The sequence below is a fragment of the Periplaneta americana genome, chromosome 8 (genome assembly GCF_040183065.1).
Source record: "Periplaneta americana isolate PAMFEO1 chromosome 8, P.americana_PAMFEO1_priV1, whole genome shotgun sequence".
In the NCBI taxonomy this organism is placed as follows: domain Eukaryota; kingdom Metazoa; phylum Arthropoda; class Insecta; order Blattodea; family Blattidae; genus Periplaneta; species Periplaneta americana.
The window spans coordinates 20,214,313-20,236,441 of NC_091124.1; the positions used below are offsets into that span (position 1 = coordinate 20,214,313).

The following is a 22,129-nucleotide window of genomic DNA, read 5'->3' on the forward strand; positions in this document are numbered from 1 at the left end:
ATCCGACAAACCTTAAAATATGAAATTCGCTATAAAACGATGCAATAGTAATAATTCGAGAATGAGTTCATATTTCGCTATTAGAACTCTATTTCGCAATTTGTCGCGATTGCTTTATCCGCATACGAGTATTATTAATCAGAATCACATAATTTGTAAAGATTAGTAAAAATCTATTGTATATCAATTATGTCGTGATTTTCGCGATCTCTATAAATACCCGGCCCTGTCCATACTATGGGTATAAATCAGCCCTGGACACAACGGGGAAGTGGAACAGAATTCTGAAACCCCCGCCCATGTCTTTTCCGCTTACACTGCCTTATAAACAAACACACAGTAGGCACTGTGCAATGTGCAGCAGTGATGGATTTCAGGCGATGAGCGAGAGCCGAGAGTTAATAAAAGCTATTATGTCTGCCTTATTTTTTTTTTATTATTTTAGTAGGTTATTTTACCACGCTTTATCAACATCTTAGGTTACTTAGCATCTGAATGAGATGAAGGTGATAATGCCGGTGAAATGAGTCCGGGGTCCAGCACCAATAGTTACCCAGCATTTGCTCATATTGGGTTGAGGAAAAACCCCGGAAAAACCTCAACCAGGTAACTTGTCCCGACCGGGAATCGAACCCGGGCCACCTAGTTTCGCGGCCAGACGTGCTAACCGCTACTTCACAGGTGTGGACATGTCTGCTTTATACAATCCGTCACTGAGGAATGCTTACTGCCTGTCTACTCGTCTCAGCCGGGGAAGATGGAGTGGGGAGTAAGGAGAAATATGCAGTGACTCAATTGAGTTATTTGTGTCCAGGCCTGCTATAAACCCTAGCAATTATCCGGGTATTTTAGGAATGTTTTCTAGTGGTGCAGATAGATTCAACCTTTACCATCAAGATGTAATCTTATGGACGGTAAATATATTTTAAATTAAAGTATAATTATTTACATAACATATTAGATTCTACTTATAACATATTTATTTGAAATAAAAAATAAACGGTGAAATGTAAAATATGATAACTTACTTACTTACAAATGGCTTTTAAGGAACCCGAAGGTTCATTGCCGCCCTCACATAAGCCCGCCATCGGTCCTCTATCCTGTGCAAGATTAATCCAGTCTCTATCATCATATCCCACCTCCCTCAAATCCATTTTAATATTATCCTCCCATCTACGCCTCGGCTTTCCCAAAGGTATTTTTCCCTCCGGTCTCCCAACTAACACTCTATATGCATTTCTGGATTCGCCCATACGTGCTACACGCCCTGCCCATCTCAAACGTCTGGATTTAATGTTCCTAATTATGTCAGGTGAAGAATACAATTCGTGCAGTTCTGCGTTGTGTAACTTTCTCCATTCTCCTGTAACTTCATCCCTCTTAGCCCCAAATACTTTCCTAAGCACCCTTAACCTATGTTCCTCTCTCAGAGTGAGAGTCCAAGTTTCACAACCATACAGAACAACCGGTAATATAACTGTTTTATAAATTCTAACTTTCAGATTTTTTGACAGCAGACTAGATGACAAAAGCTTCTCAACCTAATAATACCAGGCATTTCCCATATTTATTCTGCGTTTAATTTCCTCCCGAGTGTCATTTATATTTGTTAAAATATGATAACGGACTGTATTTTTATTTACGCCGAAAGGTGTACTGCGGTAGACGGCCAATCATTAGACATTACAACACGTGCATTTGTTGACATCAGGTTTGTCTCTTGGGTTGGATGGACAATAGTGCCGAGGACATGAAAGCATGCGACTCCATGGCGTCTAAAAGGGATACCTTTACCGACTTTACCACTACACTTGACTTAACCATACCGCAAAACCCCAGAAAGGTTTCGCAGCTATGTTTTGTTTGACTAAAAGGGTTAAGTTCCGCGTGGGGGCAGTTAGCTCGGTTGCGCCACCTGGCTGCACACGAGTACATCAGTGCATACTTAAGCGAGACACGGGCCGTGTGACGACTGTATTGTGAGCCGTGCAGACAAGACATGAAGTTCCTCGTGCTAGCGGTGCTGCTCGCCTCAGCTGCTGCCCGTGAGTACTCAACTTCCAAAGTGTGCGTGCACAGCATGACGATACACGAGGCCATGATTGACGAATTAGGGGAAATTGCTCGCGGTTTGTTTCTAGCGTATTTCAGATGAGGCAGTTATCTTACGATAACATGTTCTGAACAACACACTATAAATTTTCACTGCGTAGAATAATAATAATAATAATAATAATAATAATAATAATAATAATAATAATAATAAACACTTCTTTAAAGAATTAGAAGAATCGGTTGGAATTTGTAATTTTTATTCGAGTTTTCATGTCTGAAAATCTCGTGAAATCTAAATTTTCACAATTTTTTTTTTAAGATTCATTTTAGGTCGCATAACTGCTGAGTCTTTTTGTGACCAAAATATTCATATACAGAAAAATACAATACAAGCAATGAATATTACAAACCAAGTGCAGAGTATATGACAATGTATCTGGAGGTACAAAAAAGTAAACAAAAAGATAATGAACAGAATATACGAAAAGTGTAAATCTTGCAATCAGATCATATTGTACCAAGAAATTTCTTTAAAGAATTTGATTACTTGTGGAAAAACATTTGCATCGTTGAGTGTTGTAGATATATTGTTGGTATATTGTACTTTTTCCTTGAGATGTTGTATCTTCGGCATTCTGTGGTGACGTGTTTGACGGTGAGAAAGCAGTGACAGGTTTCGCTGGTTGTTGATTCATTTCTTGATATGAGGTAGGACTGGGTTAATTTTATATGTCCAATTCTTAATCTTGATAATACAACCAGGTCTTTTCTATTAAGCTTTGGATAGCTATATTAATAGAACATTTTGACAGGACTTCGAAAAGTTTTCTCAAAGGATTGAGAGTCCAAAGTTTAATCCATGATTCTTTACATTTACTGCCTATGAGGGAAATGAAATCTCGATGTCGTAAGAGGGTATTCTCGAGGGTGATAGAATCTTTAGTGCTTTGTTTGGTTTCTTTATCAGGTGCATTGTTGTTTGCAATATTTGTTGGTAGGCGATGTTTATTTCTTAGGTTAGGTTAGGTTAAGGTAGGTTAGGTTAGTTTAGTTTAGTTTTGCTTTGCTTGGGTTAGTTAAGGTTGTGACAGGTTATGTTATGTTACAGTCGAAATTATGTGTTTTCGAAATTGTTTTGTGTTACTTTTCCAAAACCGAGCATAAAATCGTCGTTTGTAAAGAAAAAGAAAGTTGGAAAATCGTGGAGTGGTCGTCCTCTAGAATTACCAAATTAATAGATGATAATAATAATAATAATTATTATTATTATTATTATTATTATTATATTAATATTAACAGTAATAATAATAATAATAATAATAATAATAATAATAATAAACTTTTAAACCTATTGTATTCTGATGTAAGTTATCGATATGCAATCACAAATCTGCGTATAATACATTTATTGTCCACCGGTCTGAAGTAAAGGCCAGTGCGTCTGACTACGGAATTAACAGGCTTGGATTCAAATCCCCGTTGTTGAACATTGTCTGATCTTGAATTTATCCGTGTTATATCTCAACTCATTGAAAGACAAATACCGTATTTACTCTCGTAAGTTTCTTCTATTTTCTCAAAATTCGGAGGCAAAAATTACGCAAGAACTACAAAATATAGAGAATAATCTGGCCATACACAACAAAATATCAAACAATTCATGAGCTCATCAAATCAATGTTCAGTACTAAATAGCTACAAATGAATGTGCGCATGCAAGAAGATGACTTATCCAAAAGGGCAAGTTTTCAGGAGACGGTTAAAACTGATTTGTAGTCACATATCTTATTGCACAACTTCATTACAACATATCCATAGACAATGGTAGTGCCTGCCTTTCTGGGCTATTATAAGCAATGAATTTTATTTGCATTAAGTACAAATACAAATCGGTTTTAACCTTCTTCTGAAAAACTTATCCTTTTCGGGAAATCACTTTCTTGCATGTGCACATTCATAATATAAGTTACATATCGAGGGCGTCATACCAGAAGGCGTATCAACAAAACTACAACTTTATATCAGAGCCATTCAAATATAGAATAATTTCTCTTATCCTTCTCTACATGACAAAGTACTTTCTATTATTCTTTCTCATGCCCATTTTAATTCTCAAACGTTTGTTTTCAAACATAAATAGGTTCTATTAAAACATTTGGATACCGCTGCATTTGTTGATACGCTCTTCTAGAAAGATGCTCTCGATGTAATTTCAGTAATTATAATTTTGTGGCTTTTCTTTATATGTCAATACTAATGCCTTCAGCCTGACCATGACTAATCCCAGATCACGGTGTTAAACTTAGTGTGTAAGTAGGTACGTAAAGAAAATAAACGTACATGTATTTTACACTGCACTACTTCCAACAGATAACAAATCCAGATTATCTTCCTTGTCGTCAGAAGAATCTTAGATTTTTCATTATAGAAGGGTTGAATAAAAACCTTGGGCCTCCCTGCTTATTTTTTCGATACTCACGAAAGACGCTGTTGAATGGGAAAGAAGTATCCAATTTTTTTAAAATAAGAATTAGAATTAACGTTAACCTTGAGTTGGAGAGGGAGAAATTACTCGAGAGATAAAATTACGCGGGCTGGTCCTCGGGATTCATTTCGGCGTCAATGTCGCCCATATTTCCATCCTCCCAACAGAGGAGCACAATGGACTCGCTTTGCGGTCTACATAGCCTAGTACATTGCATCTCCAGTGAGTGTGGGGGATTCAATTTGGCACTTATTAGGTCATACTGTTTTTCCATTTTACAGTGAAACTGTCATGTCATGTGCCTGTACGAAACAAAGTAAATAAAGGATGAATTGCATTGATAGTGGGAAATTAAATTTTATGAATGAATGTAGAGCATTACCACCATTAAATCGAGAAAATTTCGTTCCGGCACTGGGAATCGAACCCGGGACATCTCAGCTCTGCGCGCTGAGGGCTCTTTCCAACTGAGCTATGCCGGGACACGATCCATTGTGCCGGTCGAACTCTTCTCATTGTACTGTTTTACGGCCTACTACCTGCATTTAAACCTATGTAAGTCAATGTGCAGGAGCGCATATTTAAATGACTTGTATGGCCATATTCAACAACAGTTTGTGATAACTGTTAACATTTAATACATCAAATATTCAGTTCCCGGTGCCGGAACGAATTTTTCTCGATTTAATGGTGATAATACACATTGACTACTTCATAGTAGTCGTGTTAATATTCAATGAGGATGGCGAGACCTCATATAATGAATATTTGATGTAGTGCATTATATTGAGAAGTAGGTTTCATTTAGTTATAAGTAAAGATGAAACAATTTCTTTGTAAACACGATACCAGCGTATATGTGACTCGAGTATTGTACATAACGTCATAGCGAAGGGATTTAGAATTGTTTTCTGTACCGTCTGGTTACAGCAACCTGGGCTACGTGTCCAGTGCGGTAGTGAGCAAGTCGATTTCTAACCTGTAGTGCAGTGTTATTGTCATTACTTTATATATTAAGTCATTCTAATATGTGTAGGCTTTAGTTGAATTGTACACTACATACAGGATTACCAAGAGTAACAACTTTACATTGGTTAAATTTCACTCCAAATGTTCCCAACAGATAGTGCACAACGTTATGTTCCACCGAAGTATACTGTACTTTGTATGACTTGAAACCTGCTCTTGTTTACATCTGACCACTGTGTAGAATTCAGAAACACTCACACTGTATGGATGAAGCGTAGTCAACCTCGTGTCTATGGAAGGAATTGTTTCATCTCTAGTTATAAATTATAACAGCTGCAATAACATTGAAATTCTCAGAAATACTCACGATATTGTATTTTTTATGCCACTGTTTACACGAATATAAAGAAGTTGAACAAACGTATAAGAAAATCAGGTAATGTTATCTAAAGTAACAGGAACATAGTTTGGTAATGATTAGAAAACTTAAAATGCACCTTAATATACCTGAATACGGAGATGTCTGATCGTTGGATAGGACGTGCTGGAGTAAGGGACAGATGTTTCATGACATGGCCACCAAGGTCACCCGATATGACTGCATGTGACTTTTTTCTATAGGGGGTACCTAAAGGACCGTGTATTTGTACCGCCTTTGCCACGTGATTTAGAGGAACTAAAAACCAGAATTCAAGAAGCTGCCGCCACGGTCACAGAGGATATGTTGAAAAGGGTATGGGAAGAGTTTGATTATCGTTTGGACATCTGCCGAGTCACTCGTGGTTCACACATTGAATTTCTGTAAGATGTAAAACGAACTTTGAGAGTTTGACTTTAAACTGACGTGTGTTTGAAAGTGCTATCATTAGTATTTTTGGGTAATAAAATATTGAAAGTGTTACCGGACTTTTGAAATGCCCTGTATAATTAAATTTTGCTACATACCAATGGGAAGATGGAGAATTCTGGTTTGCAGTGAAAGACCCGCCCTTGGACAGAAAACTGTGAATTAAAATCCTTGGAAACTTTGCACTCATATAGCGATCAATTAAAAGTACATCGTGGTTCAACTAGGCTGTTTGTATTGTTGTGGCATTTCGTTGATGGTTTGTACGTAATTTGTGTTTATTGGCCAAGGTTCCCGGCCTTGATAATGTAATCGTAACTCAAATCGTCACTTTCAGTATTGAACATTGACCCCGTGTTGTAAAATCATTAGTCAAAAGTAAGCTGATCACTGGATTGCCACGCTGCTTAATAGGTAAAAGTGTTAGCTTTAGAAGCAAACAATCACGTCTGTTGGTTTTCTGACTGCAAATATTAGCGTCTGAACAGCTCCGGCTGTAGAAATTTAAACTTTGTAGTAAAACAATAAGACTGTACAGGCAGTCATATGACTCCAGTTGTTTTAAAGTATACGAGTATTATGTGTTATGTTTTATCGGTGCTCTGAGATTTATAATCATGAGAAAAATAAACATTTTATTTTAAAAAGACATGTCAAAATTAATAGTATTCTGCAGTCTGTGGTGGCTGAGTGGACTAGATCCTCATACTATCACGCAGACAGTCCGGGTTTGAGTCAAGTTTCTCCTTCGTGAAACATTCTGCAACTCACATTTTACTTCAGTCGCTCGCATACGAGCATTTAGATAGAAGTAAATTCTGTAAAGAACAGAAAAACGTTTACATGTTGGCTCTTTCTTCGATATTATGTCTGATATAGCTCTGTAATCCTTGTGATTCATACAGGCACACCCTAATTGACGGCCTGTGATTCATTTGTGGCTTGAGAGTGCCATCCCACAACGTAATGGAAATATTACTCCATCTGTAATTTGTTCAAACTTTCATGTAAGATGGAAGTTCATGTAGAATTCTGTATTATCATTCTACTTATGTGGGCAAAGGATTCTATTGCTGAATGTACTCCAATTTCGTAGCATATCTCGAAAAGAAAATGCGATTAAGTGTACAATCTAGAACAGCATTATAATATTATAATTACATTGGACTTTTTAACAAATATTTTGATTTTTAATTTTTTAAGTAGATTGATAGAATTATTGCATATTTTTTTATTTTTGTAGGTTATTTTACGACGCTTTATTAACATCTTAGGTTATTTAGCGTCTGAATGATATGAAGGTGATAATGCCGGTGAAATGAGTCCGGGGTCCAGCACCGAAAGTTACACAGCATTTGCTCATATTGGGTTGAGGGAAAACCCCGGAAAAACCTCAACCAGGTAACTTGCCCCGACCGGGAATCGAACCCGGGACACTGGTTTCGCGGCCACACGCGCTAACCGTTACTCCACAGGTGTGGACAGTATTGTATAAACACTTCAGCCGATTGGCAAGTATACAAAGGCTTAAAAAGCATCTTTGACACTATTTGAGGCAGTGGCGACTCCATGTCAAGAAAAAGTCATCTTTTATTAGACTGAAAACCTCCGAATATGTACAATTAAAATAAATCTCTACAAAGACATTAAAACGCCGCTCTGTGGTACAGTGCTAGCGCAATGGTCTTTCATCATGCGGCCAGAGTTCGATCCCCTGCCTGGTCATGATGGAATTTGTGGTGGATAATGCAGACATTGCAGAGAATTTTTTTTGGGGGGGGGGATATTTCCCTTTCCCTCGTTCATTCTAAGAACACACTCCAACTCCGCCTTTCATCTATTATCTATAACAATTACAAATAGGCTGGGATAAAATTTTGAAGGTAGTACGGTTCTCTCATGCTGATATAGGATTTAAGAACACTAGGCTTCGAGACCTGGGATTAATTATTAGGTACTTGTCTGGCCCGGCTGTGATAGGGCTGAGACAGGATGGCCTGTCTGTCAGCATCTGATCCATGAATGCTACCAACGCCACCCGTCGGAATGGGACAATCATTGTGCACATAATGGGCCAATGTAAGCCACAGTTCATGAATTCTTGAAAAGCTAGCCTGACAAAACATTAAAACGCGGCTGAAGCTGTTAATTGTGTACTCGAACGCATTCACAGTATTGTAGATACATGTTCGATATAATTTCGTTTATATGATAACATATGTTTACATTGTCTAGATATTAACGTGAAGTAGGCTAATATGCTTATATAACAACGTACAAATAAATTATATCAGAAATATGTCAAGGAACTAAAATTTTCCATTCAATATATTTGCCTCATTTACATATTTGCAAGTCTGCTGGAAGCTCACCGTTTAAACAACTCTTGTTTAACTATAGATTCGACCCTGGCAGACGAAAAGAAATATGTAGGGAAGAAATGGCTACAGATCAAATTTTCTCAGATTATTTCGGAATACTCGCATAGTCCTTTTCATCATAACAAAGTACCTGCCTTCACTTTGTCCTTCTTCTTTTCGTTCTTCTTCTATATGTTATTTTCTCCTCCATTTTGTCCTTATCCTTAATTCTTTTTCTTTTTCCCTCCTCTGTTCCTTATTCTTCTCTCAGACTCCTAGTTACCTCACCCTCTTAGTCCCTATCTTCCTCTCTTTCTAATCCTCATCTCCCCCAAATCCTTCCTAGTCCTCATCTCCTTCCCGCACTACGGTACTAGTTCTTATTTACTCCTCGCCCTCTAGGCCTTATCTTCTCCTTCAATTCTTTATCTCCTCCTAGCCCTTATCTACTTCTCCTAGCCCTGATCTCCTTCTTCTCCAAGCCCTTCTCTCCTTATCTTAGCCCTCATCTCTTTCTCCTACTTTTTATCTCCTCCTAGTATTTTTCGCCTCCTCCTCCTAACCCTAATCACACCCTTCTCCTCTGCCTAATCCTAGTCTTTATCTCCTCCCCCTCCTAATTCTTCTCTTATCCTATCATCATCATCATCATCCTTTCATGTTCATTTCCTCCTTTCCTCATCGTCCATTTCCGCTCAACTCCTTCCCTCCTCATCATCCTTTTCTTCTCGTCTCCTCTCCTTATCGTCCACTTCTGTTTATCGTCTCCTCCTCTCCTCATCCTTATCTCCTCATCTTCTTCTCTCCTCATCACCCTCTTTTGTTCATGTCCTCATTTTCTGCTCATCTCTTCTCCTCATCGCCCATTTCTGTTCATCTCTTCCTCGTCGTCCTTTTCTGCTCGTCATCTATTCCTTATAGTACTTTTCTGCTCATCTTCTCCTCCTAATCGTCCTGTTTTGCTCCTTTCCTCATCGTTCTTTTCTGCTCATTTTCTCCTCTCATTGTCCTTTTCTGCCCATCTCCTCTCCTTATCGTTTTTTCCTCAACTTCTTTCCTTATCGTCTTTTCCTGCTCATCGCCTCCTCCTCCTCCTTCTCCTCCTTTTTCCCTCATCTTCCTTTTCTGCTCCTCTACTTCTCTCCTTCTCATCCTTTTCTGCTCATCTTTTCTCCTTATCTTTTTTTCTTAATGTCTCTCCTCTCCTTACCGTCTTTTCCTGTTCATCACTCCTCCTCTTTTTCTCATCATGCTTGTCCTTAACATAACTGTATTACTTTCCTCAATTTACGAGTAATTCCATTTACCCTTGTTTTCCTTCTCTTCGTTGAAGTTGAATATGAAGAACATCGTTACATACGGAGCAAATGTTACAAAGAAAAACATTGTGGCTATGACAGAGAGATAGAAGTTCTATACTTTGTTCCATAATATCTGACAGCCGACGTAGACATTGCCGGCAGAGACAGAGGGGACGATAATTGCTACTGAACCAATGGCAGAGTCTCATTCCAAGCTTATCTTGAAATTGGACGGTCTGAAGCGTTCTAACCCCGCGTGGAATAAAGCCTCTGCCATTGGTTGTATAGCAATTATACTTCTCTTCTCCTCTGCCGGCAATGTTCACGTCGCTTGTTAGAGACTATGAAACGAAGTATAGACAGGAGGTTAACATCGTATTGTATTTAATTTAGACGTTGTGTGAAAGTCCAGAACAGAGGAGGCTAAAGGTGTATAGCGATTGGTTACAGACTGCAATGCAAGAATTCGATCTCTAGTAGAAAAATGCCACCTCTCTTATTCCCCATATACGTGTTTCGAGCTGTTATAACTATAATAAGTGCTCGTACTTCTTCCCTGTTGATAAAAGACCGTAACATAATGCTAAAATCTTGCCAGTTTTTCTCTTTACAAAAATAAATTTGGTTAGCATGTATGTGTTCAGTTTTATTCACAGTACTAACATAGGCCTAATCTCTAACCATAAAATATAAGTGTGAAATCGACCTTTCTACCGCTATTCTAGACTAATGGATGCAGTTCAGAAAGTCTGCACGCTCGTCCCACTTGGCTCCAGACGGGTTGTGCGGTCAGCAGCTGGTACTGCTGGCCTTGACATTGGCAAGAGGAAGGAATAGAGAATAGACATACATCAATAATATGCAGAGATTCGACATAAGGCTACAAAAGATTAACAACAAAGCTCAACAATGAACAAACCCTTCACCGTTAAGATTTAGTTGTAACCATAGTAATGACACAACAGTAAGACGTTTTATAGCATATTAAGAGTCCTCGTTTCAAAACCTGGCCAAGTGACCGAATTTTCTGGCGTTCTCTAGGTCAGCGGTTCTCATGTCATGAGCCGCTGTTTAACCGTATACTTGGTCTGTTGTGCTGCATGAATACATATTGTGTAACATAAGTATTTAATTTTATTTGTGTATTTTGTTTATTTATTTTACATCAACTTGTTAGTTATTTATTTACCTATGTCTATGTGTTAGTCAACAGCATGTTGACAACAACAGGATAGCACTACTGGATAATATACACAAGCACAATTAATTTTATTACATAAAAGCACAAACGTACATTTAATTACCTAATAAATTAATTATTTTAAGTTTAAAATATTCTGAATGAAGAGGGCGGTATTTTTACCACTCAAGTTTCCTGTTTTCATGCATCTGGACACAGGGGGAAAAGGCTTAATATTGGTGTAGAAAATGTTGACTTCTCTTAGCCTACTTTTATATGGATTCGTAAGATAGTGTCGCTAAGAAATGATTTGCACATTAGATCTACATATCTTTAAAAGAGCTTGAAGTGAAAGACTATTGCCAGGATGTGAAGTATAACATTTTAACAATTTTTATATCTACTACTACTACAATCTTGGTGCATAATCTGTACAAACATAAGCACAAGTATTTTCGTTTTATGCTAGAGTTGCCAACTTTTTGTTAAGAAAATACTCGTACGAGAGACGAAGGAATTGACAAAATAGAAAATTGACAAATTGTTCAGTTCGAATAGTAAAAATAACTTTAGTAAACATTTTGCTAATCATCATCAAACAGTCAACAATCTTGGTGCATAATCTGTACAAACATAAGCACAAGTATTTTCGTTTTATGCTAGAGTTGCCAACTTTTTGTTAAGAAAATACTCGTACGAGAGACGAAGGAATTGACAAAATAGAAAATTGACAAATTGTTCAGTTCGAATAGTAAAAATAACTTTAGTAAACATTTTGCTAATCATCATCAAACAGTCAACAATCTTGGTGCATAATCTGTACAAACATAAGCACAAGTATTTTCGTTTTATGCTAGAGTTGCCAACTTTTGTTAAGAAAATACTCGTACGAGAGACGAAGGAATTGACAAAATAGAAAATTGACAAATTGTTCAGTTCGAGTAGTAAAAATAACTTTAGTAAACATTTTGCTAATTATCATCAAACAATCAAGGATTTAAAATTAGTTCCGGTCAAATATCGTCAAGTGAGATGTACTGCCTGATAATTAATAGATGTAGCCTACATATCAGTCAGAGGTTTACATAGTCAATACAGTGAAACCTCCCATTTACGGACATCCAAGGGACATAACAATCTGTCCGCATCTGGAAGGTGTCCTTTATTGGGAGGGAGGCTCCCCAATCTAACAGTAAATTTATAATATGCATTATTTATCCCTTCACGCTTTAAATGAAATGTATCGCTGTAGTTTAATTCTACTCGTAAATACAGTATACTATAGTAAATTCTTTGCGACTTTCAGCTACAGTAGATAAGACCGGAAAAGGAAAATACAATACCGTGCCATGCAATTTTATTCTAGGTCTGCAGTTATGCAGTACTGTAATTTACAGTTTTCAACTTAACCTTTACGTTCAGATGCCATGACTCTCGAAACAGAACAACTGATTGAAGTGAAGAGAATAATCCTACTAACCCTATCATGTGTGGAATACAATTTCACGATCGCGGAAGCCTTGGTCCCATCAGACAGGTTAAATTTTATGACTTTGTTTATCCACCCGCTTCCAGCTAACAAGGGGTAGTCGGCTGGGCTAGTGGTAGCCTACGAGATCCTTATTGTCATCTTTCATGTTAAGGAATTTCTGTACAGTTCTCAAAATTAAGTTTTCCATTTTTGTAACACATTAGGTCTTAAAATCTAAGTTCTGTCCGCAAGCAGGAGATAAACAAGCTTTAGGAGTTTAAAACAGCTGTCCGTCACTGGCGGCTGATTGACTGAGGCAAGTGAGGCCGGGCCTCAGTCACTTGGCTTAACTGAAATCAAATTTTGTTTTTATGTAACGTAATTAGTTATTTGAATGAAGCATATATCTGTAGAAGCATTTGAAAACTTTGTGATGTAGATAGACCTGTTTTGCAGTAAAATTTGTTCCTGAGGTCAGGATCGCTCGTGCCGGGTCTAGCTTGTGATGTATATAGACCTGTTTTGCAGTAAAATTTGTTCATGAGGCCAGGATCGCTCGTGCCGGGTCTGCTTCTGGATTTTCGTTTGTCTTCGCGGGCTTTTGACGTTGTGCTTTAAACGTTGTAACTAAGGCACAATTCGTCTGGCCTGGTCAGGTTTCACTCCTCCCAACCATGGGCCGGCCTCAAGGGTAGAGTGGGGTGGGAATAGCAATGGTGACTTGTCTTCCTAAATAGGCCATAAATAACAAACATTCCAGCTCTTTGGCAGGCAAAGACCCACACTATTCTCTCCTCTTATGTCTTAGTTTATGCGAGGGTGTTGTACTATTGTACTTCGTGTAGTGAATCTGGGAAAATGTCGTTATGTATTTCGGGAAAATATAAACAGAAACAGATGCCAGAAATAATGCTGGTGTAGTTAATTCATTGTTAGAGTGTCCTTTTTCGAGAAGAAATAATATTGAAAGAAAGGAAGTTTTAAATAAAGAGAGAGCCGACTGAGATACCTACGACATCGCTTACAATTTTTCTGACAGATAATCTTAAACACGAGTTTCTATTGCATCCTGGTATGGGCAACATAAATGGTTAAGTGGTAATGTGGTGCAAAATAAACTTCTCTGTTGGCCTTGTTTGTTGCTGTCAAAGGAAAAAAATAAAAAGAAAAGAAAGAAAGAGGAATTTTAACACATAATATTGGTTGCTTCATCACACTGAAACAATCACTGAAACTCGCAGCTTAACAGCGTATTTGGTGAGTGAAATTATTATTTTTCATTACTAGTAATAATAATAGACTAATAATAATAATAATAATAATAATAATAATAATACAGTAATAATGATATTAATAATATAACAATAATAATAATTATTATCATAAATAAACATTTTCTATCGGAGGCACTTAAACTAGTTGCATCTGACCTCACCGAGGATTTGGATCACCGGCCGCTACTGCTGTCCGTGTCCATGTCGAGTGTGTCCGTCAACGAGAGTTAAATTATCATTATTTCTATATTTTTTCAGTTGGGACATAAAAATCTGTCCGTATATGAGGAGTGTCCGTATCTTGGGGGTGTCCGTAAGGGCAGGTTTCACTGTATACCCAATATTTCCACGACTATTGTGTGGAAAACCAAGAGGAGCCTTAAATAGAGAATGGAGCGAGACGCACCGCGCGGAAAACCACTCACACTTCTTTTTTTCATGGTACCAAAAATAACATCAGAGTAAACTTTTTATATCAAAACATATAACAATTTATTTTTTTATATCTCGAACATAGACTGTTCACGTCAAAAATAAGTTACAGTCTGTAGGAAAAGCAACATTCTAATTGCATAGTTATAAATTAAATCATCTGTTCATAAAAACTAAGTCCATCGTCTAAAGATGCGCCAAAATCTCGTGCGATCAATTCTGCCCATTCGGTGTTATTTACAAAATAAAGGATATGCACAACCTATAGTCCTAGTGTAAATATAAAATTCCACTTTCATGCCAGGAATCGAACCTGAATTCACTAGATTTATAGCCGAATATGCTACCACGTGAAACACAGGATATAACTTAGATATGCGTAAAAGAAAAAAGTAAATCGCAAATATTGACTAGTTTTTCATAGTTTTGTATTATGAACTACTGTATATTATATAAGATATTTTCCTGAAACTATGTTATGAAATGATAATGTAACAAATGTTGTAATCGAAAGGAAAATGGTGGCGGGTTAGAGCTAGGTAATCTCCCGATATTGCCTCTGATGGAAGAGGAAAACCACAGTGATTCTCTCTGAAGAGTCATTCGCCCATCTCTCTCCAAAACGGGGAACTCCCGCGTCATTCACCATGAATACACCCTTGTCAGTCTACATACAGTAGCCTACTGTAACTTTCCCGTTGGCCTTGATTCATCAAGTCTATCCTGGTACAGTGCCGACAACTCGCGTGTATTTTCAATACCATATCACTTCCGAGTACCTTTCTGATATAATATATGAGTCTATGTATTGAGATAGGAAAGATCCGTTTTCTTAATAAATTATGTTTCTAAAACAATTGTTTAACCTTGGACTGATCCAACTGACAATCCTCTCTAACAGTTAAGGGTTCGATTTTCGGTATACACTGCTCCGTTAAGTAGAATGCGTTTGAGTGTAAAGAAAGCAGAAAACAGTACAACGTAGTCTGTTGTGACGTGAATCCAAGCCCCTGCATGCCAATAAGGCGTCGTGTCACAAACACTTTCAAATCTGAGTATTTCTGATAAAATAAATATTATTCAACTCCTTGAAAACGGCACAAATGTTAAGAATATTTCTGGAGAGAGTAAGTTCACAGTCTACTATATATAGTCACGAAGCTTGAGTTTTGAGGGTGCTAGAAACAATAGACTGTGACGGTACTATTTTGCATTGTCTGTAATGAGGCGATATTAGCGATCCTAGTGGTGAGCAACTATCTAATGTTTGCATATTTACTATGTATTGAGCTTCGCGACTGTATATACTAGACTGTGGTAAGGTATTACTCGACCAAAGCGACTGGATCCGCGGGCGTAATGTGAACTATCGCGCTGCAGTGTTACGAACGCAGGAGCAGTAGCGCCACGGCTCCGGGCTGCAGGACTCCACTGGCCTTGATCGAGTGATAATATCTATTTATTTTTCTTTTTTATTCAATCCTTTATTTATTGATTTATTTCTTTATTCCTTCATTCATTCATTCATTCACTCACGCCTACATTCCTCTCTTCTCTCCTTTCTTCATAACTTCACTCACTCCTTTTCTTCCTTTCTTTCTTTCTTTCTTGTTAACTTATTAGTTTATATATATATATATATATATATATATATATATATATATATATATATATATATACTTATTGATTTATTCATATGTTAATTCATTCATTTATTATTGTATTTTCTATAATATACAATATATTCTAGGAAGTAAAACTAATTTATATTAACGTTGTATTATATTCGCTTTTTATTTTTTATTTTATTGGGTTATTTTACGACGCTGTATCAACATCTCAGGTTATTTAGCGTTTGAATGATATGAAGGTGATAATGCCGGTGAAATGAGTCCGGGGTCCAGCACCCAAAGTTACCCAGCATTTGCTCGTATTGGGTTGAGGGAAAACCCCGGAAAAAACCTCAACCAGGTAACTTGCCCCGACCGGGATTCGAACCCGGGCCACCTGGTTTCGCGGCCAGATGCGCTGACCGTTACTCCACAGGTGTGGACTTCGCTTTTTATAATTCATTAATAACTCTTAAATACCCATTCCCGTATGATTGATTTCTTTTACTGTCCATAATATTCCTTGACTTTCTTGTTCTACCTCAGTCGTATTCAATCTATTTTGCTAGCGTATCCCTAAAATATATTTGTACCTCAAACTGCATTGAAATTATATAAGAATTAACAAAAGACTATGATTGATGTTGTACTGTACTAAATAAAAAAATATTATTATTATTATTATTATTATTATTATTATTATTATTATTATTATTATTATTATTATTACTATTATTATTATTATTATTATTATTATTATTATTATTATACAGTAGTTATTGATGCAATAAGTAAAATGGTATTCAAACAAGGAAAAACAAGAGTTGATATTGCAAAAGAAATTATAACATAATGCAATAATAATTATCAACAAGTATAATAAAATAAGAATGTAGCATTTTTACATACGTAATCAGTGGAATGCTTACCCCTTGAGACAACCCTAAGCACCCCACAGCCACCGGCGTGGCTCAGTCGGTTAAGGCGCTTGCCTACCGATCTGAAGTTGCGTTCGGGCGCGGGTTCGATCCCCGCTTGGGCTGATTACCTAGTTGGGTTTTTCCCGAGGTTTTCCCCAACCGTAAGGTGAAATCCAGGTATTCTATGGCGAATCCTCGGCCTCATGTCGCCAAATACCATCTCGCTATCACCAATCTCATCGACGCTAAATAACCTAGTAGTTGATACAGCGTCGTTAAATAAAAAACTTAAAAAAGGACCCCACGCGTACCATAGATCGAATACCACTCCACTACCAAAAGATGATGTTTGCCGATTGCAGGGGACTTGCTCCGCATGTTATATCTAAGTAAGTGAACATTGACTTTTTACTAAATCGACGGAGCAGTGTATCATGTGAAATTTGTGAAAAAATAATTCTGCAACGACTTCGGTTCTTTTAATTATTTTTACCTAATTGAGAAAGTAGAAGAGAATTATTTTCTATAGGACTATCCAAAAGGTGTGCAGTACCGGTGTTTGCAATTATTATTGAACAGTTTACACATCCTTAAAGTGACTTAATAAGTAACTGGAAATTCATTAAGCGTTTTTACACCTGATCCTTAATATAGTACTTTGTGACTATATATTCGTGTAATTGTTTCTTTGTCTTGTTTTTGTTCTAGAAATTACTATCGATCCATTTCTTGGCACAGAATTTGTTTCTGATTCAATCGTATTCAGAGGTATGAGGTTATGTTGTTTACTTTCGCTTTGCACTATTCTTTTATCAGCGCTGTAAAATTCAGCTTCTTTCTAAGCCAGTCGAGCATAACGGCGTATAACTGCTTATAATCTCTGTTCATTGTATTCCCTTTGTTTATTTTCCAAAAGTTTCCATTTTGAAAGCGGCTTATTCTATTAATCTTGATCGTTCTTTCTGCAAATTTAAAGCAACACCACAATAGTACTAAACTATAGTTTTACACAGCAACATACTGTAACTTTATTTACAGCGTCATTGCCTAATAGAGAAAGTAACCGAGATGTGTTACCAGTATCTAATGTACATCAATCTTTATACAGGATATTTTAGAAATACTTTGACAAATCTTGGGGGCATGTTCCTCACACCAAAACAAGAAAAAAGTTCATATAAACATATGTACGAAAACCTTTATTTTTTTAGTTGTTAATGAAAGAACATAATGAAACATCTGTTAGATATTGTCAGCTTGTAGTAGATGTTGTAACTTTAATCAATTCAGAAACTCATAACAAATGTTCAAAATATTCTCCTCTTGCTTCCACACGCGCATGCACTCGTCGGATCATGGACTCCTTGGCAACACATAGCCATCTAGAATACAATGAGTGCATCAGCAGACTTGTATTGATAACATCATTCGATTACCTAACAAAACGAATATTATATCGGTTACAAACATACGTTAAGTTGTTGGATTGTACCTCGAAACGCGATGAACGTAAACTTTCATTGTTATGAGTTTCTGAATTGATTGACGTTGCAACACTTGCTACCAAGCTGACAATATCTAACAGATGTTTCATTATGTTCTTTCATCAATAAGTAAAAAACTAAGGATTTTCGGACATATGTTTATATGAACTTTTTTTTCTTGTGTGAGGACCATGTTCCAAAGGTTTGTCAAAGTATTTCTGAAACACTCTGTATGTAGGGGAGGGTGTTGCTGAGGACAGTGTACCTTGGAACACTTGATTTTTTTTAGTCAATGTTGCTATCTAGTGACGTATTCAAGAAACATGTTATAAAATGTACATCAGAGGGCAGTGTAAACTGTTTCCCGCACTTTTCTAAGCGTTGCTGTTCATGTAAGACAAGCCGTTAAATTTTACCTCTCTGTTGTAAATAATTTGAGTTTCGTATTTAAGTGTTTTATATATTGTTCGAAAGCTGAATCAGTGAAACTTAACTACCAGTCGATTCTGCACTTCATGGTGAGTAAAATACACTATATTGTTTAAACATTAGTCGCAATCTATGAACGATGAAAGTATTTTATCTTTGCAGTGCATGGTCTTGTACCTTGAAACAGAAGTAGGTGTTGTACCATGGAACACGTAAATTAGGGGTAAAGAGAAAGCCTGTCGACGCGGAATTAATGAAAAAAGCCGTAGAAGCGGTCACTGCCCCACCAGACAAAAGAATTTCTATTAGGGAAGCATGTAAAGTGTACAATGTCAAGACACCTGGCTGCTTTTAAACAATCTGGAAACGAGAAGTTTACTTAGTCAGTAAATTGTGATGTGAAGAGAATGTTCAGTGATTCTGAAGAGCATTTTCTCGTTTAGTATGTAAAAAACGTTGCAAAAATGAATTATGGTTTGTCTAAGAAAGGGGTTAGAGAACTTGCACACAAATTCGCAGTTGCAAACGGAAAAGAATATCCTCCAAAGTGGAATGAGGATAAAATTGCTGGGAAGGAATGGATGCGATGGTTTATGCGAAGGCATGCAAGTGATTTATCATCAGAAAGCCGGAGGCAACAAGTTTATCGCGTTCAAAAAGCTTTAATAAAGCCAATGTTGATGCGTTTTTTAAAAATCTTGAAAATGTGCATAGTCGCTATGGTCCTATTCCCGCACAAAGGGTTTGAAATGTAGACGAGACAGGTCTATCAAATGTCGAGACTCCTGCTAAGATTGTTGCTCCAGAAGTGTTAAACAGATTGGAAGATGCACTTCTGAAGAAAGAGGAAATCTGATAACCATGATAGCAGCAGTTAATGCTATAGGTAACCACATTCCACCCATGCTGATATTCCCAAGGGCATTCTTTAAAGAAAGAATGTTGTTTGGTGCTCCACCTGGAACAATTGGAGCAGCAGTTTCATCAGGATTGTCTAATGATGAAATGTTCCTGAAGTTTATGGAACATTTCATCAAATTTGAGGCTGTTGAACGGGCATCTGCAGCTGGTGTTGTAATGGTTACATTTCCACCTCACACGTCCAATAAACTGCAGCCTCTAGATCTGTCTATGGTCCTCTGAAGGGTTACTATAACCAAGGAGTGGATGCGTGGATGATCAATAATCCAGGAAGAACTTTTGACTTGTATTGTGTGGCTGAAGTCTTAGGAACAGCTTTCCCTCGAGCATTTTCAACTACAAATATAGTTAGTGGCTTCAGGAAATCAGGAATATTCCCATTAGATCGTGGAGTATTTTGTGAGGATGATTTTCTTGGTGCATATGTCACGGATCGTGAAATTGACCTGCAAGCTGCGACTCCCAGTTCCTCTGGACTCAATCTACAACCACAAAACAGTGGAACGTCGATATCAGAGACTCCTGAGGCATACCAAAATTCAAAAAAGATTGTAACGCCTGAGGAAGTCCAACCTTGTCCGAAGGCAATGCCCAGGAAATTGAATACCCGTGGAAGAAGAGCTGGTAGGACACGAATTGCAACAAACACTCCTGAGAAGGAAGAGATAAGGTCATTGAAGGAGAAAAGAGCTTCCAAGACCCGACCTAAGGTTGCAAGAACTAACTTAATCGGAAGTTACAAAATGTTGCCAAAAGGAATAGAGTGCCATCTTCCTCTTCGTCTGAAGATGAACCTGTGCCTTTGGTCTCCACTGATGACGAAGATAGCACTGATGAAGCCTGCATTTTCTGCAACCAAGCATTTTGCAAAGATACGTTGTTTAAAATGCCTACGATGGTCTCATGAACTTTGTGCAGGCATTGATAAAGGAGCGTGGAAAACATATGTGTGTGACATTTGTAAATAAATATTTCATTTCATATTCAATAAGGGAAGCCTAAACTGCACACAATAGTGAAACACGATTTTAATTTTGATTTTTATGTTTAACAGTGTAAATTTTGAAGTTCTGATGTTCTTTAACATAATTTTATTTGAAATTCTTAAGTTCATGTTCTGTTTTATGAACTTTTCTAGTTATTCATGCAAATTTATGACTCTCTGTGTCAAGTTACGTTCTTTAACATAACTTTATGTCTTATTGTGTGAGCTTCTCAAAATCATTAACGAAAATAATTGTCTTTATTTTCTTAGTTTTTTACATTCATTAATAGGCCTACTTAAGAAGTTTATCCATTTATCATTGTTTTCTGATATGCTTATGTGATAATTTAATGTGGATTATTAAATACAACATAAATTTCCGTAGTGTAAGTTTTCCACCTTCAAAACATCCACTGTTCCAAGGTACATTACCATGTTGTACCTTGGAACACTTGCCACGTTTTCTAAAAAATGGACTCTCCCTTCTTGGGGTATTCAATATAATATAGTCAGGCATATGTATCGATGGCTATAGAGTGTTTCCTCAATCAAGACAAATGTGAATGTAAAATCTTGAATACAACGAAAGATATGGGCATAAATGTAAAAAGTGTTCCAAGGTACAATATTCTCCCCTACATTTATCAATGTCGTGATCTAAGAGGAAAATCCACTCACTTGTCAGTATTCTTGCGAGTGGTTACTGTAAAACTAAAATTACAAAAGCATAGTTTTGTTCAAATTTAGTCACTGTGTTTTTTTTATCATAGGCCTCCATATCATCTTTCAAAATGATTAGTATTGATAGCAGCATATTTCTTGTTGTTAAAACTTTACATTCCATACTAAAGTATGTTAGTCTCTGGTTTAGATATGAACGTGAGGAGAAGAGGTTATACAAAAAAAATAGGCCTAGTAAATGTAATAAAAAAATCTGGCAAGATTATTTTGGTTTCCTTTTAAGTCTCGTAAAATTCACAATCTGATTTGCTCTACATCAGGTACCTTCAGGTACCTTGTGGAATATATCTCCTAGAAATTATGTAACTATAAAAGTTAAATGCGTAATTTCTATGGATTTCACGATTGCAGAAATTACTATTTTACTAGACGTAATACAACAGGTTATAACAGTAAAACTTACTACAGATCACGGTCCTAAAAGAACTTCTACATATCCACAAGATAAAATTTGTAAGTAATAGAATTATGCAAGATGTATTAAACCCTTCAATTGGATGAGATATTAGCGAAGTTATTCTGATATAACATCATCTTACTGTCGAGATCTTTTTATTGGTTTAGAATCCTTACTGTAACATGAAAGGATCTGAATTCCATCCAGGATTGATTTAAAGAATTTACTCTTCTTCGTATCTTCCGGGAAATGTGTGGAGGCCATT

The 22,129-nt window shown here is 36.9% G+C and overlaps 1 protein-coding gene across 2 annotated transcripts in view; it reads left to right on the forward strand.

Moving 5' to 3' along the window:
* Positions 1-1,893: 1,893 nt before the first annotated feature.
* Positions 1,894-22,129, forward strand: part of LOC138704539 (melanization protease 1-like) — a 56,683-nt gene continuing 36,447 nt past the window's right edge. The window contains exons 1-2 of one of the 2 annotated variants that reach the window (XM_069832535.1): positions 1,969-2,048; positions 17,616-17,675. In XM_069832535.1, the coding sequence (XP_069688636.1) occupies positions 2,003-2,048; positions 17,616-17,675 (106 nt within the window). In that variant the 5' untranslated portion in view covers positions 1,969-2,002. Of the gene's footprint in view, positions 2,049-17,615; positions 17,676-22,129 lie in introns of both variants that reach the window. The other variant, XM_069832536.1, reaches the window with a different exon arrangement.